The sequence below is a fragment of the Microtus ochrogaster genome, chromosome 10, assembly GCF_000317375.1.
Source record: "Microtus ochrogaster isolate Prairie Vole_2 chromosome 10, MicOch1.0, whole genome shotgun sequence".
Taxonomy (NCBI): Eukaryota; Metazoa; Chordata; class Mammalia; order Rodentia; family Cricetidae; genus Microtus; species Microtus ochrogaster.
In genome coordinates, this window is record NC_022016.1 from 46,562,902 (window position 1) to 46,579,501 (window position 16,600).

Genomic DNA, 16,600 nt, shown 5'->3' on the forward strand with positions numbered 1-16,600 from the left:
CCTCCCGAGTGCTGGGATTAAAGGCGTGCGCCACCACCGCCCGGCTAATACTGCACTTTCTACCCACACCTCAGAGCAGTGCTGTCCAAATGCTCTCACGCCTCCAACACCCATAGCCTTGGCCATCGCCGGCTCCATGCCTGGGGTCACCGTACAGTAGTCTGTCAATGTCACTCCACCTGAGCTGTTTGAGAAGGCACTGCGGAACCCACGGGTGACACTGCCACTGACCGTAAGGCTCAGGGCTGACACCAACCAGCTTCCTTGTTCACATTCCCCATAGCAGAACCATCCAGAGCTTCCACATCACCCAAAGGGCTTGTGGGTTCCCAGCATTTGAAGGATGAGAGTCTATTCTGTCAGTTCACTTAGTATCTAGCCATTGCTGCCACCAGCCTCCAAACTGGCACCGGGTGGGGCTTGAGCTCTGGAGTTATCACCAGAGTCTGGCGTTCAACATAAGACAATCCGCTTACCTGCGAAGTATTTCTATGGACTGGGAAGAAAGAACAGGACAATGAGGGAAGGGAGTCACTGTGCCAAGGTTGGCGAGGAGAGTCTCCAACCAGCGACACATGAGAAGTCGGAAGGGTGGGCCGGACAGCAACAGCATGCAGGAAGAGCAAAGAGCACACAGGCAGAGTAAAGAACAGGTGTGAGGTCCGCCGGGTAGGGTGAGCCTCGGGGCTGGACCAGAGACCAGCAGTGAGGCGGGGTGGTCAGCTATTGGAAGGCTTGGGCTGGTGGGGCCCACTGGAGAATTGTGAGCAAGAGAATAACGTGACTTCCTTGGTTCCAAGGTAGAGCTGGGTACAGGTGGCCTCTGTGTCAGAAGGTACTGTGAGGCCACGCTGTGAAAATATTCCGAGACCAGAATAGGTGATGGGAGCTCTTCCAATGGGACCTGAAGGGAAATGGCAGGAGCTGGGGCAGGGGGTGGGGTGGTGGTGGACAGGGATGGGACACGGGACATTTTGGACAGCTGGAAGAACCCACTCTTGTGTGCACTACAAAATATAAAGAAGCTGCCAGGGAAAGAAAAGCCAGCCATGTGTCACCAACTGAAAGCAGGATGGCAGGGACCTCTTACCGCAGACAGGGACGACCTGAGTCTTCTGACACAAGAATGAAATGAAAAGACTATCTACCATGCTCACCAAAACAGCAAGGCAAAAGAAGAAATGGCCAGGGCTGGAAAGATGGCTCAGTGGTTAAGAGAACTGGCTGCTCTTTTGGAGAACAGGGTTAAATTCCCAGCAGCTCACATGTGCCTTGAAGTCCAGTGCCAAGGAAGCCACCACCTTCTTCTGGCCTCTGGAGGCATCAGGCACGCACATGTTGAGACACACAAGCTGACCAAACACCCATACAAGCATGTAAGAAATAGCCGAAGGAGCTGGAGATGCCTAGCCAGATGAAGACAGGTGAGCAGGCTACAGCTACGTGAAAGCCACACAGCTCGGCAGGATAAAAATGAGACCCCACTGCCACCCCATCATCTGCTCTTGGTCTGGGAACACAGGACTCTTAAGCCGTGGAGACTTGTAATCTTATGATCAACCACCTGCAGAAAGGCTTTTTTTTTAATATACAGCAATCTGTGTTAATAACGGGGCAATTCTTTATACACAAGCAAGTCAAATCAGGGGCTTCTTTATCAGAGCCTTTGCTCGACAAAACCCCCTTCTCCATAAAGTGTCTATCTTTTTGAAAGATAACGGCTCCAAGGCCCAGGCTGGAATTTACATTTTCCTCCCCTGTGTTTCGAAACTCATCCCGAGTCCCAGAACATGCCCAGGAACCACAAAAAGACAACGGAATCCTGCACCTCGAATCCCAGACACTTCTGGGGGCGCCGCGCCGCCCTTACCTTCCACGGAGGGGGAGAAGATGATGAGGTTGTCATAGAGGAACTCTCCGTACTTAATGAGGGACAAGCTGGGGTCATCTGCGGTCTTGAAGGTGAGCTCAAAGGACCGGTCTGGAGAAGAAAAGAGAGTTGGAGTAGACGGTTAGCAGGAGGAACCCTGGCTGCCGCCGGAGGAGGGTGCAGCCACCCCGGGGCTTCCCAACCCCGGCCATGCCCTCGCGGCGGCGCTCACCCTTCAGGCTGCGGAAAAACATCGAGTGTGTGTCCCGCACGTTGAGGTTGTCCAGCAGCACGAGGGTTCGGGGGCCGCTGGCACAGACGCAGGCGAGCGCAGCCAGCAGCAACCCACAGAGGGGCCAGGCACGAGTAGCGAGGAGGGGATCCATCTTCATCTTCCAGCCGGAGAGGCGAGCACCTGGACACCGGAAGTGTCCTTCGCGGCCGCCCAATGGCCGCTCGAGGCGCTGGAGTATCACCTGGAAGTGGTCCGGGTACTCTGTGGCCCCCGCGGCCCATGCCGCGGCGGGGACGGACTGAGAAACGGGGAACGCCGCCGGAAGTGCCCCAGCGGAGGCTCATTCTCTGCACTTTATTGGAGGAATGCTTTCGAGGCTCCGCCTCCCCCAGGGTAAAGGACCAATCCAAGAGAGACAGCTCTGTAGCTGCGGCCAATCAACAAAGCCGGACGCTCTTCGGCTTCTCCCGTGCCGGCTCCTGCTGTTGGTCTCAAACCCAGCTATCTCTGAGAGTTTTTAGGGTTTAAGTTTCTTTCCTAGGCTGCTGGTCCTGGACCCCTTGGATACGATTGTCGCCACTTGGACGAGATCGGGGCGGGGGTGTCACCTCCTCGTCCGTCACTGGTCTAGAGGGCTAGGAAGCAGGACCTTCCCTATAGGGAGCGGTGGGGTGGGGACGTAGCCTCCTGGCCTCGTCCCAAACAGCAGGGATGGCACAGGTCTAAAGGCCAAAAGGCTCGTCACACCCGTGATTGGTGTCTCATGCCTTTAATCCCAGCTCTCAAGTGGGAGGCAAAGGCAGGCGAATCATTGTGACTTTGAGGCCAGCCTGGCCTACGTAGGGAGTTCAGGCCTGTCAGGGAAAGGGAGAACCGACTCCTACAAATTGTCTTCTGACTTACACACAGACACCAAGCCAAAACTCGGGACAAAAATAAAATTTAAAGGGCGAGGACTGTAATTCAGGGGGTAAAATGCTTACCTAGTATGCATGAAGGCCTTGGTTTGACCACCAAAATCATATAAAACCAGGCTTGGTGGCCCACGCCTGTAATCTCAGCACTAAGCGGCAGGGTCATTAGTTGAAAGTCATCCTCAGCTACCTAGCAAGTTTAAGGCCAGCCTGGCCTCTATGAGACCCTGTGTCAATATAAATCGATCTTGATATAAAAATTTAAAAATAGGAAGAAGATTCTTGCTCCTCACTTCTCTGCAGCCAAGCCCACCACCCGCTGACACTGACTCTAGGGGCGTGCCACTCACTGCTTAGGACACTCGGGTCTCCACCTCAGCTCATCTCCACACTGCCATTACCCTCTGCTCCCTGCTCTGAGTCCCACCAGCCTATAGCACATACGCCCTGAGTTGCCCATCTCCTGCTGCTGTTCTGCTTCCTCCACCAGAGGTGCCTGCCCTCCCCAGGATTCCCTGAGAGATCTAGGATCTTCATCCCAGAGGCGGGTGGAGGGCGGAGCTCTGCTCCCATAGAAACCTGAGCAACTTCCCCTGATTGGTTCTACTGCATTGGCCTTTGGTAGCCTCACCTTCAACCCTGGCTTCTGCATGGAACTCCTTGGCCCAGGGGTAAAGCCTTGGGCCAACCACTGTAACTGAAATAAAATGAGGATGGCGGCAGAATGGGGAGGGACTAGCTCAGTGCTGAGCTACTACCCTCTCTAACCCTTCACAGAGCACCACGAAGTGGGTGCTTCTCCAGTTGACAGAGGTGACTCGGGACCCATCATGTCCCTGTTTGTGGGCCCACCCAAAGGGGAGGGTTGTCATAGCCCCTAGATGGAAACAAATGACAACTGGACTCATTTCTGGCTATGTCGGGACACCCAGTTCCAGTGCAGGCCCCTGAAGACTGCTTGGGCGGGAGAGTAGGTCACAGCACATGCGCACAAGCTTGAGTTCCATCCCCAGTACCCACAGTGGAAGGAGGGGAGGCAGCCTCTCACCTCCACACCCAAGCAGCATGACATATACTCCCCCAACCAGGCACACACAATATCAGGGGGACGCCTGGTGGCTAGGGACATAAGGAGGGTTGCACAGTGGGTAGGGACACTTGCTGCCAAGCCTGATGACCTAGATTCCCTGAGACCCACATGGTGGAAGGAACTGACTTCCACAGGTTGTCCTCTGACCCCCACATGCACACCATGCCCCGCCACTAAATAATAATAGACAAATAAATATTAAAAAAAGAGAAACAGGCCCAGGCTGGGGAGATAGCTCAGTTGGTGCTTGAGGAATGATACCTGAGGTTGCTCTCGATCTCCACAGGCACGTGTGAGGGCACAAGTGTGTGTTGTGTACACTACAACCCAGGCCACTTCTGCCTCAGCAAGACACGGTTCTGTTTCTACAGTCGCTTCTGCTGCTGATGACAGAAGCCCTGGAGCTGCTGGCTTGCAACCTGAGGCAGTGGACAGGACAGTCTCTCTCCAGGACAGCAATGGATGGGGGCACGAAGCACCAGAGGGTTGGGGATGGGCGCTTATTCCAAAAGGCAGTTTATTGGGCAGCTTATTGTAAAGCACCTTCTCTGGGTTGTGCTCCAGCCAATAGGAGGCCAGGCATAGTAGTTGGCTCCGGGTCTCCATCTGTGCCCACTGTGTGGCACAGGTTCCCTTGGAAGGGGACAATCAGAGAGGCCTGATGTTGAGCTTCGTCCTTGTCCACATGGCAGCTTCTGTGCCCCATGCTGAGGATGCTTGTGAAGGCCCAGTGGCACCTGAGCCCATAGAGGTAGACCCACACCGGCCAGTGTAGGCTCTGTGGCAGGAAGTCAGTGGGGCATCGCTGCTCTGCACAGCTGGAGCAGGCCTCTTTCGGGGAAGGGTAGCCCAGCCTCCACAGAGCTCAGGCCCTGGGCCAAGAGAGTTCTAGAGGGAACAGGGAAGGGAATGGGTCTTCCCAGGGCTAAGATCCCCTTGGGGTTGGGGATCCTGTGGAGTAGGGGAGAGGAGGCCTGTTTGAGCCTTCTTGGGGAGGACTTGGAAGTTTCTAGAAGCCAGAGGACAGGTAGCAGCAGGCAGCTGGATCACAGAGGCTCACCACCAAAGCTGCTTTTGCTTTTCTTACGCTTGGCTTTGGAGAAGGGGATGTCGAGGGACTCCAAGCGGAAGGGCCGGGGCTGGGGCATCTCAGGAGTCTGGGCAGGCGGCATGGCAGAGTTGTTGCTGAGAGGCGAATTGAGCCCCGGTGGTGAGTTGTGATGTGCTGTGGACAAGAGGCAGAGGCACCAGTGAGCCAGGACAGCAATCATGCAGAAGGCAGAGATCTGGCAATCCTCACCCTGGGCCTGAGGCCCTGCCTCTGCAGCTGAGCCCCCTCTGAGGCGCTCTGCTGAGATGTCAGACCTAATATCCTTTCTGCGTCCAAAGGGTCCAGGTTAGGGGACTGGAGTTTAAAATCCCCTAACTGAGGATCCAGCCTGGTACCTAAGGCAGATGAGCCTGGACACAAGGTCCAGCCCAGCACTTGCTACCAGTGCTGGCTCTTAGGTCTCAGTTTCCTTATCTGTCACTTAGACAGGTCAGGCCCTCAATAAATTCTCATTTCTTCCCCCTCCCATCCCAGACCACCCCACTCTGCCTCTGCTTTAAGTTTAGAAATTTTAAAAAATGTAGTATCATGGCTGGAGGGATGACTCAGCAGTTAAGAGCACTGGCTGCTCTTCCAGAGGACTCAGGTTCAATTCCTAGATAATAATAGCTCACAGCTGTCTGTAACTCCTGTTCCAGGTGATGTGATACCCCCATACAGACACACTTGCAGGCAAAACACCAATGTATATGAAATAAATACAACTTATTACTTAAAAACTTTAATATCAGTTTTCAAGAATTAGTATTTATTTACTATGCGGGCATTTTGCCTACGTGAATGTGCACTATGTGTGTGCAGTGCCCACAGAGGCCAGAAGAGGGCACTGGATCCCCTAGAACTGGAGTTACAGAAGGTTGTGAGTTGCCTTAGTGCTGGGAACTAAAAATCGGGTCCTTCCTCTGCAAGAGCAGCCAGTGCACTCCCCACTGAGCCATCCCTCCAGCCCTATGGTTTGCCTTTAACGGATATATTACTGGAAGCCCTGTGGGTTCTGTTTTTTTTTCCCCAAAATTCTATTACATTTATTGGTTGATTGATTTCCACAGTGCCTGTATGGAGGTCAGAGAACGAGCTGCAGAAGCCAGCCCTTTTCCTTTCACCACATGGGGCCTGGGGATCAAACTCGGGCTCTCGGGCTTGGTGGCAAGCACCTTTATCCTGCGAACCATCTCATCAGCCCGTTTTTAGTTTTAAGAGAGTGAAGTGATTTTTCAGTTCTTAGAACTGTTTTGCCCCAGGGACCTTACCATAACTGGCCTCAAACTCCCTTTGTATCCAAACACGATCTTGAACTGCTGACCCCTCGCCCCCACTTCCCAAGTGTTGGGATGCCAGGCAAGCATCACAAGCCTGGTTTATGCAGTGCTGGGGATTGAACCCAGGGCTTTGTGCATACCAGGCAAGCACTCTCCTGACTGAGCCATGCTCCCAGCACTCCTCCTCCTTGCTTCTCTCACGTAGTCATCGTAGTCATCGTAGCAATGAACACTGACTAACATAATTACCTACTCTATGACCCTATTTCCCTCAGGTCATCTGCTCTGATCCTGAGAAGTGGGCATCACGCTCCTCATTTTACAGCTGAGGAAACTGAGGCTGACTAATTCCAAATTCATCCTCGTGGCATACTTCCCAGTGGGTGTGGAGGAGGGGAGGCCCCAGTAAGCAGGTCACTCACTCAGACTCTTCATGGGGTCCGTGCTGAGAATCTGGCTGGCCCGCTTGGACCGGAAGTAGTTGCTAGCAATATTTTCACTGTCGCTTCGACTAAGCATCAGCTTATACCGGTCTTCCTCCTGCTGAGATTTCAGAGCCTCATAAGTGACAGCCCCCTCGTCTATGCAGCCACTGTGCGCCCTACACTGGGCTCAGGAGCTTCTGCGCATGCGTGGTACTATGCCATGCTGGGCATCTCCTGGGCTGTATCACTCACAGGACCAGGGACCCTGGCAGCTTGGACCAGGGAAGTCACGGCCTCCTCTCCCTTGTCATGGGGAAGGGAGCCCATGTTCCTTCCTCCAGCATTACCAGGGGCAAGGGTGACAGATACTGTGTGGCCCAAGTTCCTCCATGAATACACAATCCACAAAGCCTCGGCTGTCAGCTCTCTTTGTGGCCAATGCATCCTCACTGTCCCCTTCTGGGAAGGTTCTTTCTCACAACTGCTGTGGCGGGCTTATTTTCCTCAATCTCTTTTGCACTGGGTAACCCTTTCCTCTCAATCCGGTGGGGAGAGAATTCACACGGCCAGATGTAGGACCCAGATTTGCACCAATCACAGAGTCACATCATCCTGAACAGAGAGCAGGCGTGTGACCAGGGAGAGCCAACCTCTGCCTTTCCAAAAGCTTGGACGTAATGGTGGTGTCAGGCAGCGGTTCTCAGCCTTAACCCAGTTCGCGCTGTGGTGACCGCCAACCATAAAACTATATTCATGGGCCGGGCGGTGGTGGCACACGCCTTTAATCCCAGCACTCGGGAGGCAGAGGCAGGCGGATCTCTGTGAGTTCGAGACCAGCCTGATCTACAAGAGCTAGTTCCAGGACAGGCTCCAAAACCACAGAGAAACCCTGTCTCGAAAAACCAAAAAAAAAAAAAAAAAAAAACTATTTTCATGGCTACTTCATAACTATAATTTTGTTTCTGTTATGAATCGTAATGTAATGCAGGGTCTCTGATATGTAACCTCCACATGGGTCACAGCCCACAGGTTGAGAAGCACTGGCTGAAGGGACGTTATCTTTCTTCCTTTTGGATCTTAACTGCAGGCAGTCACCACCACCTGCCCTTCTGTGGGGGAGAAAGCCTGAAGCTAGCTAGCTCAGAGGCAGGGACAAAGGGCAAAGTCAGACACAGAACCCTGACTGAGCCCCAAGATTGATTCAGCCATGCTTGAACCTGATCCACCTACATGGGTCAGTGAGGTCTCTGTTTTGTGTGTGGCACTGTCGCTTGGAACTAAAAGTGTTCTGACATAACTTCTCTGTAGTCCCACGCCGAACATGTTTTAAAGCGTTTTCTCTCTTAGGAAGTTAAGTCACCGAGGTAAACTGAGCTTTAGGTTAGCAGGAGGCACTGAAGGCGGTTACCACAGACTCTCCCTTTGGTTAGTACTTTTAAATGAGAGGCTACCCGAGGGTCCAGGTCTACCACAGTGGTAGAAAAGGGTCTAGGCTCAGCATCTGATGAGCCTGAGGCTTCGCGGACTCGCAGCACTTAATGGGCGCCCCCCACACTCCCCAGCCCCACTCTCTATTCCCCCCTTCCACCTGGGGTCTCAGTCTCACCAAGTGTGGCTCGCTGTTGTCCACTGCAGAGGTTTTGCGGGCTGGGGCTGGCTTGTTCTGTGGCCCGGTTGGAACTGCTATGAGAAAACAGAAACTGAGGAGCTGGGCAGAGGGAGCAGGAGGAGAAGCCCTGCCTGGGGCCGGGGGCAGAGGGGAGGTCAGGCTGGCTGAAGGCTGGAAACAGGGAACGCTTCCCAGTTCCCCTGGGATGAGGAGGAAACAGACGGCAAGAGGACCCAGATACAGAATGCCCACACCGCCGGTCCAGGCTGGACATCAAGAGAGGAGGACTGGGAGAGGCTGCAGCTACCCAGAGCTCATGGGAAATGGAGTTTGCTGGAGTTTTAATTGACTGACTGGTGTCTCTGACTACCTGTCACTTCAGAGATGGAGGTGTAAATAAACAATGACCAGGAAAAGAACTTCAGGGTGCCACTTAGGAAAGTAGAGATACACACACACGCACGCACACACACGCACGCACACACACGCACGCACACACACACACACATACACAGAGGCACACATACACACACACGCATGCACAGAGACACACACGCACATACGGTGGAAACAGATCCACAGAAAATCTGACTTTACTCTGAGGCTCATCAGAGCTGGATAGGTCCTTAAGGTCATCTTATCCAATCCCTTCTTTGTTAAGCTTAGAGAGGGACAGTGATCTCCATAAAATCACACAGGAAGTCAAGGGCTCAAGCACAGGCAGAACCATGAACAGCTGATGTCTATCCATGGCCCTAGCATAACTCACTGCTCTGGTTGGGAACCTGATCCTATAAGACTCGGTTTAATTCTTCTTTGCTTTGGTTTTGTGGGCTTTGCTTATTAGTTTCTTCTTATTTTGTGTGTGCGAGGGTTTTGCCTGTATGTCCATATGTGCCTGTATGCACATGTTTGCAGTATGTGCGTGCCCAGCGCCCACGAAGGCCAGAAGAGGAGAGTTACTGCCAGTGGGAACTGCCAGATGTGTGCTGGAAGCCAAACTAGTCCTCTGTGAGAGCAGCATGTCCTCCTAACTACACAACTGAGCCAGCCCTCCAGCCCGTTGTGCTTTGTTCTTGAGGCGGAGTCTCATATCCCAAGCAGGCCTTGACCTTGCTGTGCAGTCAAGGACATCCTGAACTGACCCTCCTGCCTCCACCTCCCAAATGCTGGGATGCTGAGCATGCATGACTAGGCCCTGTTTAGAGATCCAGTTTTAATCACAAACCTTTGGGGGACTCAGGACGGAATGACAATAGTGGCAGAACCAAGCTCCACTCTGTGTCAGGCAGAACTCTAAGGCATTTACATGTCTGAGCATACCACAGACCTTTAAGGAAGGCACTGCCATTTATTCCCACGTCACAGATGATGGTCCCACAGAGGTCACACAGCCCCCACCTGTCTGCCTCCAGAGCACACCTTCTCGGGGCCCCAATGATTGGGTCCTCAGGAATACCATGCCTGTTGCACCCCCAGCTTGCAGGAAGAGGCCAGGCTTTGTCCCTCTGCAAGGTGGCCAGCTGTCAGAGACAGGGGAGGGTGGGGGCAGCCGAGTGCCTGACCTACTGGGAGGCTGGTTTTTAGGATGATGGGATCCGGGATCTTCCAGAAGCCGTTATCCTCATCCCAGCTCGACTCTCGCCTTATCTTCTCCAGGTTGCTATAGTTACAGTCCCTGCGAATGAGCGGCTGCACCTGCTCCAGGAGCTGCTGGAAGAGCATCGAGTCCCGCTCCTGCCTGCGTATGGTCGCCAGGTAGTCAATCTTCTCCAGCTGGAACTCAGACTGCAGATCCTTGATTTCTACCTCCGCTGCCCGCAGCTGAGCCAAGGACAAGTGACGAGGTGGTGAGCAGGGGGAGGCTGCTTAGCACCTGTCTGCCCACTTGGTCCCCAAGTGGCCCCCAGCAGCCACTCACCAACTGCTTGCTGGCCCTATTGACAGTGTCCAGTCCCCAGCCTTGACCCACCATTCACCCCCTCCCTTCCAACATGTAATGAGCGCCTCCTGTGGCCAAACTTCCACAAAACATTGGTCTCCAACCACACCTGTGGCCCCAGCCTCAGCCGCCATGCCCTATTCAGACATTCCTTCTGGAGCATAAGACATACAGCAGGCGCTTAATAAATGCTCATGTGGAGAATAGGGGTTGCTAGCTATTTGCAAGGAGAGTTGATGCCCAGCGGGGACGTGGGGCCAGGGGCCTGAGGCAGGGCCTCACCTTCTTCTGCATCTTCTCCAGCAGCTTGCTCTTGGCCCTCACTTCCTCCTGGATGGAGTCATAAACGTTGAGCAGCACCCAGTCCCCGCTGTCCTCGTCCGAATTCTGCAGTGCGGCCACCAGCTGCTTCTTGCGCTCGTCTGCGTACCGCTTGCGCCGCTTGTGCTTCTCCTTCAGGTCCTTGTTCTTAGCCTGCTCGCCCCCCACCACCTGCTGTTCCAGCAACTGCAGGCTGCAGCCGGGAGGGGAAAGTGAACATGACAGATCCTGCGGGTCTGCCAGCGTCTGTCACCCGCTCCCCCACCACAACCCACTTCACAGACTGGTAAACTGAGTAGCAAGGAGATAATAAGACTGCTGGGTTAACTGGGTGTCCTGAGGGCTCAGAGCTGAGCCACCGCCCCCCATACTGATGGTGCCTGCCACAGAGAAGGGGAGCAGGCTTGTAGCTGTGCTTCATTAGCATAGGCGTGGGGCTCTGCGGCTTTTATCTGTTACAGAACAAGAACGTCCCAGCAGGTGACTGAGCTGAAACTGGCCCCAATGTGGCTCTGGGTGAGAGCTGTGGCATCTCCCTGGCCTGCCGTGGCTCCTCCCCGGCCTGCTGTGACATCTCCCCAGCCCCACTGCCCCTCTGATGATAGGCCTGGTGTGGTCTCAGTAGAGATTGAGAAGCAGATCTCACCTCAGCCCAGCCTGGGCCCCAATTCCTCAACCCCCACCCTTGGGGTTGGGAGTCATACCCTAGGCTCCTGACCCCTGAACCTGCTGCTCACCGGGCCAGCACCCGCTGTTGATCCACAGGCTGCAGCTCCTCAGTCAACACAGCCACCTCCACACCCACGCTCTCCCTTCTCACACTCGCCATGGCCAGCAAGGGCTGAGGCTGGGCCACCTCCGCCACCTGGGCCATGTGGGCTTCAGACTCCATCCACATGCCAGTCTCTGCCTCAGCCACCACCTCCTCGGCCACCTTCAGGCCTAGATCAGGCTCCTGGGCACAGAGGGAAACAAGATGGGAGGAGACATGAAAGAGCCTGCATGGTTCACTCCCTGCCACAGACACACAAGCTGAGCATCCCCGATTCCAAAGTCTAAAACCCAATGGGCATAGAAATCCAAAAAGCTCTGAGCTCCAGGGTGCCTCAGAAGTTTCACGTGTCAGTCAGTGGCTGGGGAGATTGCTCAATGGTTAAAACCCTTGCAAGCATGAAGACTATAGTCTAGACCTCCAGAACCCATGTAAGTTCCGTGTAATTCCAACCTCAGAAGGCAAGAGTCAGGGAACCCCAGAGCAAGCTGGCTACTGAGACCAGCCATGTGGGTGAGCTCTAAGCCTGGTCAGGAGAACCCATCTCCTTGAACAAGGTTTCAGAGCAAACGAGGATGATTTCCCACACCAGCTTGGAATCTCCACATCCATGTGCACACATGTGCACCCACAGACTTCTGCCCAGACACATGCAAAACATGCACACATGCACATGGAAATGGAAAAAGAAAAAAATGGTTCAGATGTCAGAACATGGATATAAGATAATAGAGAACCAACCAATAGCAAGCTATGAAAAGTTTGCACTCAAATTAATTCTTATTACAATTATCTTCACCAATACCCCAAAGGGGCTCCCAGGCTCCTCTCCTGAGCTCTCTAATCCAGTCCCCAAGGCAGGCAGGATAATTTCCTCCAGAATAGAAACCGACCATAGAGTCTCTCTTGTACTAGAAGCTTCCATTGCCGCCCATGGAACCGATCCAGAGGAAACTCCAGTTTCCTCTCTAGCTGTTACCTCTCCCCCATGTCTCTTCCTGGCACCCCATCTGTCCACCTCGGTGCCACCCCCGACCCCGAGGAAGTCCTGGGCATGAAATGCTCTTCCTGGCTTCTCCTCCTCAGTCTCACTCCTAGCTGGGGCCTCCCACCGTTTTGTCACTGACTGTCACACCCTGTCCTGTGACCATGCCTAGAGGCTTGCAAGCTTATGGCTGCTCTCCCTAAGTGTGAAGAAATCTAGAAGCCTCCTCTCCCAGGTTCTGCTGCACTGTCCCAAGCAGAAGACAAAGGGTATCCAAAGTGGGTGCCCCAGCCTACAGGAGGTCCCAGACAGCGCCTTAGGACCTCCAGGCCTGCCTGCAGCCCTAGTCCTCTGTGCAGACCCTGCCCTTGCTCCTCTAAGACAAGAGCCCCAATGCCACTGTCTCCAGAAGGTCTCCTATTCACACCACCCATGCGCCTAGTGGCGGTCCTTTGTTTAAACATTGCTCAGCCATGGGACAGCTGCCTGGGGACAGCGGGGGTAAGGAGACCTAGTCCCAGGAAGGGAGGGCACAAATCAGACAGAGCTGGGCCAGGCACTGGAAGGCCACAAAGGTACTCACAGTCCTGAGGAGGAGGCTGTCAACCACCTCAGGTTCTGACTTCACGTCACTGGAATCCAGCAGCTCCGTCAAGGATGGCTGATGGGAGGGGGAGGGGAGAAACAGATAAGGATAAGGGCCAGAATCCTCTCTACTTCCTCAATGCCCTGACACCCACTTCTCCTTGCCTCCTTGGGGGCTGCAGACCCATCCACAACCTCCTCTGCCTGCTGCTGTAGGGGTGAAGAAGTGAGGGGGACACCGGGCATGGGTGAGCGCTATGGTGTCCCAGGCTATGTCATGTTATCTCATGCAAAACACAAGCTGGCATCTCTACTATTCAGAGGAGGAATCCGTGGCCGAGAGAGGCAAATGGCCAACGTTACACCGTGAGGCGAGAGCTGGGATTTCAAAGGCCTGTGCGGTTAAATGTCTGTGCATATGTGTGCTTACGTGAAGAAAACAGAAAAACGGGGAGAAAAGAGGAATGCTTTCTTAAAACAGGAAGGGACCAGAGATTGGGCAGGAAGGAACAGGGAGGCACCCCCTAGTCCTGGGGTCTTGAAGGACAGCCCCAGGCTCCCTGGCTGTCTTAGGTTGGGAGCTCAGGATCACTACAGCAACTCAGCAACCTAGCCTCCTTTCCACACACACTGTGTCCTGTCAAAGGAACAGGTGCCTGCCTAACGTGACCTGGGGACCCCATCCCGGCCTTCTTAGTGTGTGTGACAGAGTATGCATCCTTCCCAGCCACAGGACAGCAGGCTCCCCAATCAGGCCACTGAGTCATGGATGACACGTGGTCAGCAGGCCTTTGTGTACAGTGAGCCCCGTGCTCCCAGCCCATCCTGCCTGCTCCATAGGACATCAGCTACCTGGTCAGGGGTCTGGAGGGCATCTGTCTGGGTCAGGTCCGTCATGGCCACGGTAGAGGAGAGCCTGGTTAGCTTGGCTTCCATTTCGGCAAAGGAGTCTTGCAGTCCCGCTAACATCTGCAGGGGCTCCAGCGCTGGCACGTCCTCATGGACATAAGTTTCCGCCTCCAGTGAAGATGCAGCAGCTTCTGGACCCAAATAATCATCAGAGAAGTACCTGCTCTCAGCCAGCACCCCAGGCATGGAGAACTCCACGTTGGAAAGCTCCTCGGGTCCAGGGAAGGCCTCCGACATGGAGGAGTCTTCGAGAGTAGATGACTCATTGGATCCAAAAGAAATCTCTGACCTGGAGGCCTCCACATGGGACAGTTCCTCAAACGTGAGGGGAGCCTGGCTCTTGGTGACCTCATCACCGGGCAGTGTGTCGGGCATGGAGAGGATGGTGGGCTTCACAGCCATCTCGTACCGCAAGGCTGGTGAGTACTCGGACCCATTGGCTAACTCGGCCCTGGACATGACCTCTGTCTTATAGAGGACTTCGGCCTTGAGAATGGCCTCTGCAGTAAACAGAAACACCTTAGTCTCCCAAAGACCAGCTTGAGTCAGAACCTTGAAGAGCCCCAGGGCCCAGCTACAGTTCCCACGCCATCCATCCCTGCCCTACTGCCTTCACCCCCTCTTCCAGGAAGCCATCCCTGAAGCCTGGATGTGGCCCAGCTTGTGGACAGAGCACCCCAAGATAGTGTGGTGTAACAATATCAACTTTGGACCTGGAGTGCCTGGACGCCAGTCCTGACTCTATTTCCCCAGCTGGGTGGCCAAAGGCAATATAGCTCTCCTCTCTGGGCCTGTTTTCTCACCTATAGGCAGGATAACTATTGTACCTGCCTGGCTGGATGGAAAGGGGTGGAGCCTACCACGCAGAGGACGCTTCACACACGTGTCACTGAGAGGAAAGACAGAGGCGGGCTCCCAGCAGCACACACCTGTTTCCTTCTCCTTGCGCAGGTTCTCTTCCAGCGTGGACAGCTTCACGTCATATGAGTTACGCATGGCGGTGATGTCCTCCTGCAGCCTGACCCGAGATTCTTGCTCTGCCTCGTAGTCAGCCTTCAGGCGGGCCAGGCGCTCCTCATACTCCTGGGGTGGTGGGAGACACAGGAAATTAGTGAACACCACTCAGAACCGGCCCTCAGAAAGGACCTCATTCTAGATACTCAGACAACGCAGGAGGAAGAGGACGAGGCGAGGGTCTTTTTGTCACATGGGGGTGACAGCTCACAGGCAACAGCTCCTCTGCGATGTTCTCCACGCAGTTTTGATGGACTGTGCTTTCCATGGGTTTTCAGCCTAAATTTCCATGCTACACTTTCCTCATCTAGCCACGTTTACACAGTGGTACTCGAGCCATCGATAACAAAATCTGTTTCTGTTTTCTGGCCTCGCTCTCCCATCTTGGCTGGAACCGCTGGCTCCGGTCACAACAGCACCCCCTCGGCCCCCTCGGCCCCCACATCCACTCTTGCTCCCACTTCAGCTGTTCCCCACACTGCTGAGGCCTATTCCCCCCCCCCGACCCGTAACGCCATAGCCTCTGCTCAGGGTGGGTTGACAGTCTAAGCTCCTTGACTAAACCTGAGTTCCCATCTTTCTTCCTTTCTTAGTATTGTGGTTGGAGTTTTTGGTTGGTTGGTTTTTTTCAAGACAGGGCTTCTCTATATAGCTTTGGAGCCTGTCCTGGAACTCATTCTAAGACTAGACTGGCTTCAAACTCACAGAGATCCGCCTGCCTCTGCCTCTGAAGTGCTGGGATTAAAGGCGTGCACCACCCGGCTCTTGCTATTGTTTTATGTTATTATTACTTAAAATAATAAAGAGCATGGGTATTTTGCCAGTGGGTAGATCTGTGAACTATGTACGTGGGCCAGAAAAGGGTGTTGGATTTTCTGGAACTGGAGTTATAGACGATGTGAGCCACTTTGGGAGTGCTGGGAATTGAACCCAGAGCCTCTGGAACAATAACCAGTGCCCTTAACCACTGAGCAATCTCTCCAACCCCTTCTTTTAAAATTAAAAAAAAAAAGTTTTGGCTGTTGTGGTTATTGCATTTTCTGTGCTGAGTATGGAACCCAGGTCTTCACTCATGGTGGGCACAATGGGTTGTCAACTTGATCGTTGCTATGGCTTTAACTGTCAGCCTGACACAGCCTAGAGTCACCTGGGAAGAAAATCTCAGTGAGCATCTGTCTGTGCTGGGTTGGCCTGTGGGGGAGGGTCTTGGTTACATTCATTGACGCAGAGAGACCCAGGCCACAGTGGGTGACACCATTTCCTAGGCAGCAAGACCTGAGTAAGAGAAGAGACGTCAAGCTGGAAGAAGGAAATGAGCATGCGTGTGTTCACATCTCTCTGTTCCTGACATGGATGTGACACAACCAGCTGTCCAAGCTCCTGTCTTGACTTCCACAAAAGCGATGGACTGTAACCCGGAAGTGTGGGCTAAAATCTATCCTTTCTCCCATAGCTTGCTTTCTGTCAGGGTATTTTTGGATGAAGAGGCTGGGAGCCACTAAACAAGGGTGGTACTCAGAATGTGGACCATCGGCCTGTTCACCCCTTGTTCCTGTTTT

General features: G+C 53.8%; 2 protein-coding genes across 2 annotated transcripts in view; both read right to left on the reverse strand.

The window, feature by feature from the left end:
- Positions 1–2,316, reverse strand: part of Ddost (dolichyl-diphosphooligosaccharide--protein glycosyltransferase non-catalytic subunit) — a 6,934-nt gene extending 4,618 nt beyond the window's left edge. The window contains exons 1-2 of the mRNA XM_005352967.2: positions 2,103–2,316; positions 1,871–1,981 (exon numbers count right to left, since the gene is read on the reverse strand). Coding sequence (XP_005353024.1) covers positions 1,871–1,981; positions 2,103–2,262 — 271 coding nt within the window. The 5' untranslated portion in view covers positions 2,263–2,316. The remainder of the gene's footprint in view (positions 1–1,870; positions 1,982–2,102) is intronic.
- A 2,267-nt stretch (positions 2,317–4,583) lies between these two features.
- The window catches only part of Kif17 (kinesin family member 17), a 30,984-nt gene continuing 18,967 nt past the window's right edge, over positions 4,584–16,600 (reverse strand). Inside the window, exons 7-15 of the mRNA XM_005352968.3 lie at positions 14,957–15,110; positions 13,971–14,527; positions 13,117–13,194; positions 11,514–11,731; positions 10,738–10,969; positions 10,079–10,337; positions 8,511–8,584; positions 6,902–7,022; positions 4,584–5,334 (exon numbers count right to left, since the gene is read on the reverse strand). Coding sequence (XP_005353025.2) covers positions 5,156–5,334; positions 6,902–7,022; positions 8,511–8,584; positions 10,079–10,337; positions 10,738–10,969; positions 11,514–11,731; positions 13,117–13,194; positions 13,971–14,527; positions 14,957–15,110 — 1,872 coding nt within the window. The 3' untranslated portion in view covers positions 4,584–5,155. The remainder of the gene's footprint in view (positions 5,335–6,901; positions 7,023–8,510; positions 8,585–10,078; positions 10,338–10,737; positions 10,970–11,513; positions 11,732–13,116; positions 13,195–13,970; positions 14,528–14,956; positions 15,111–16,600) is intronic.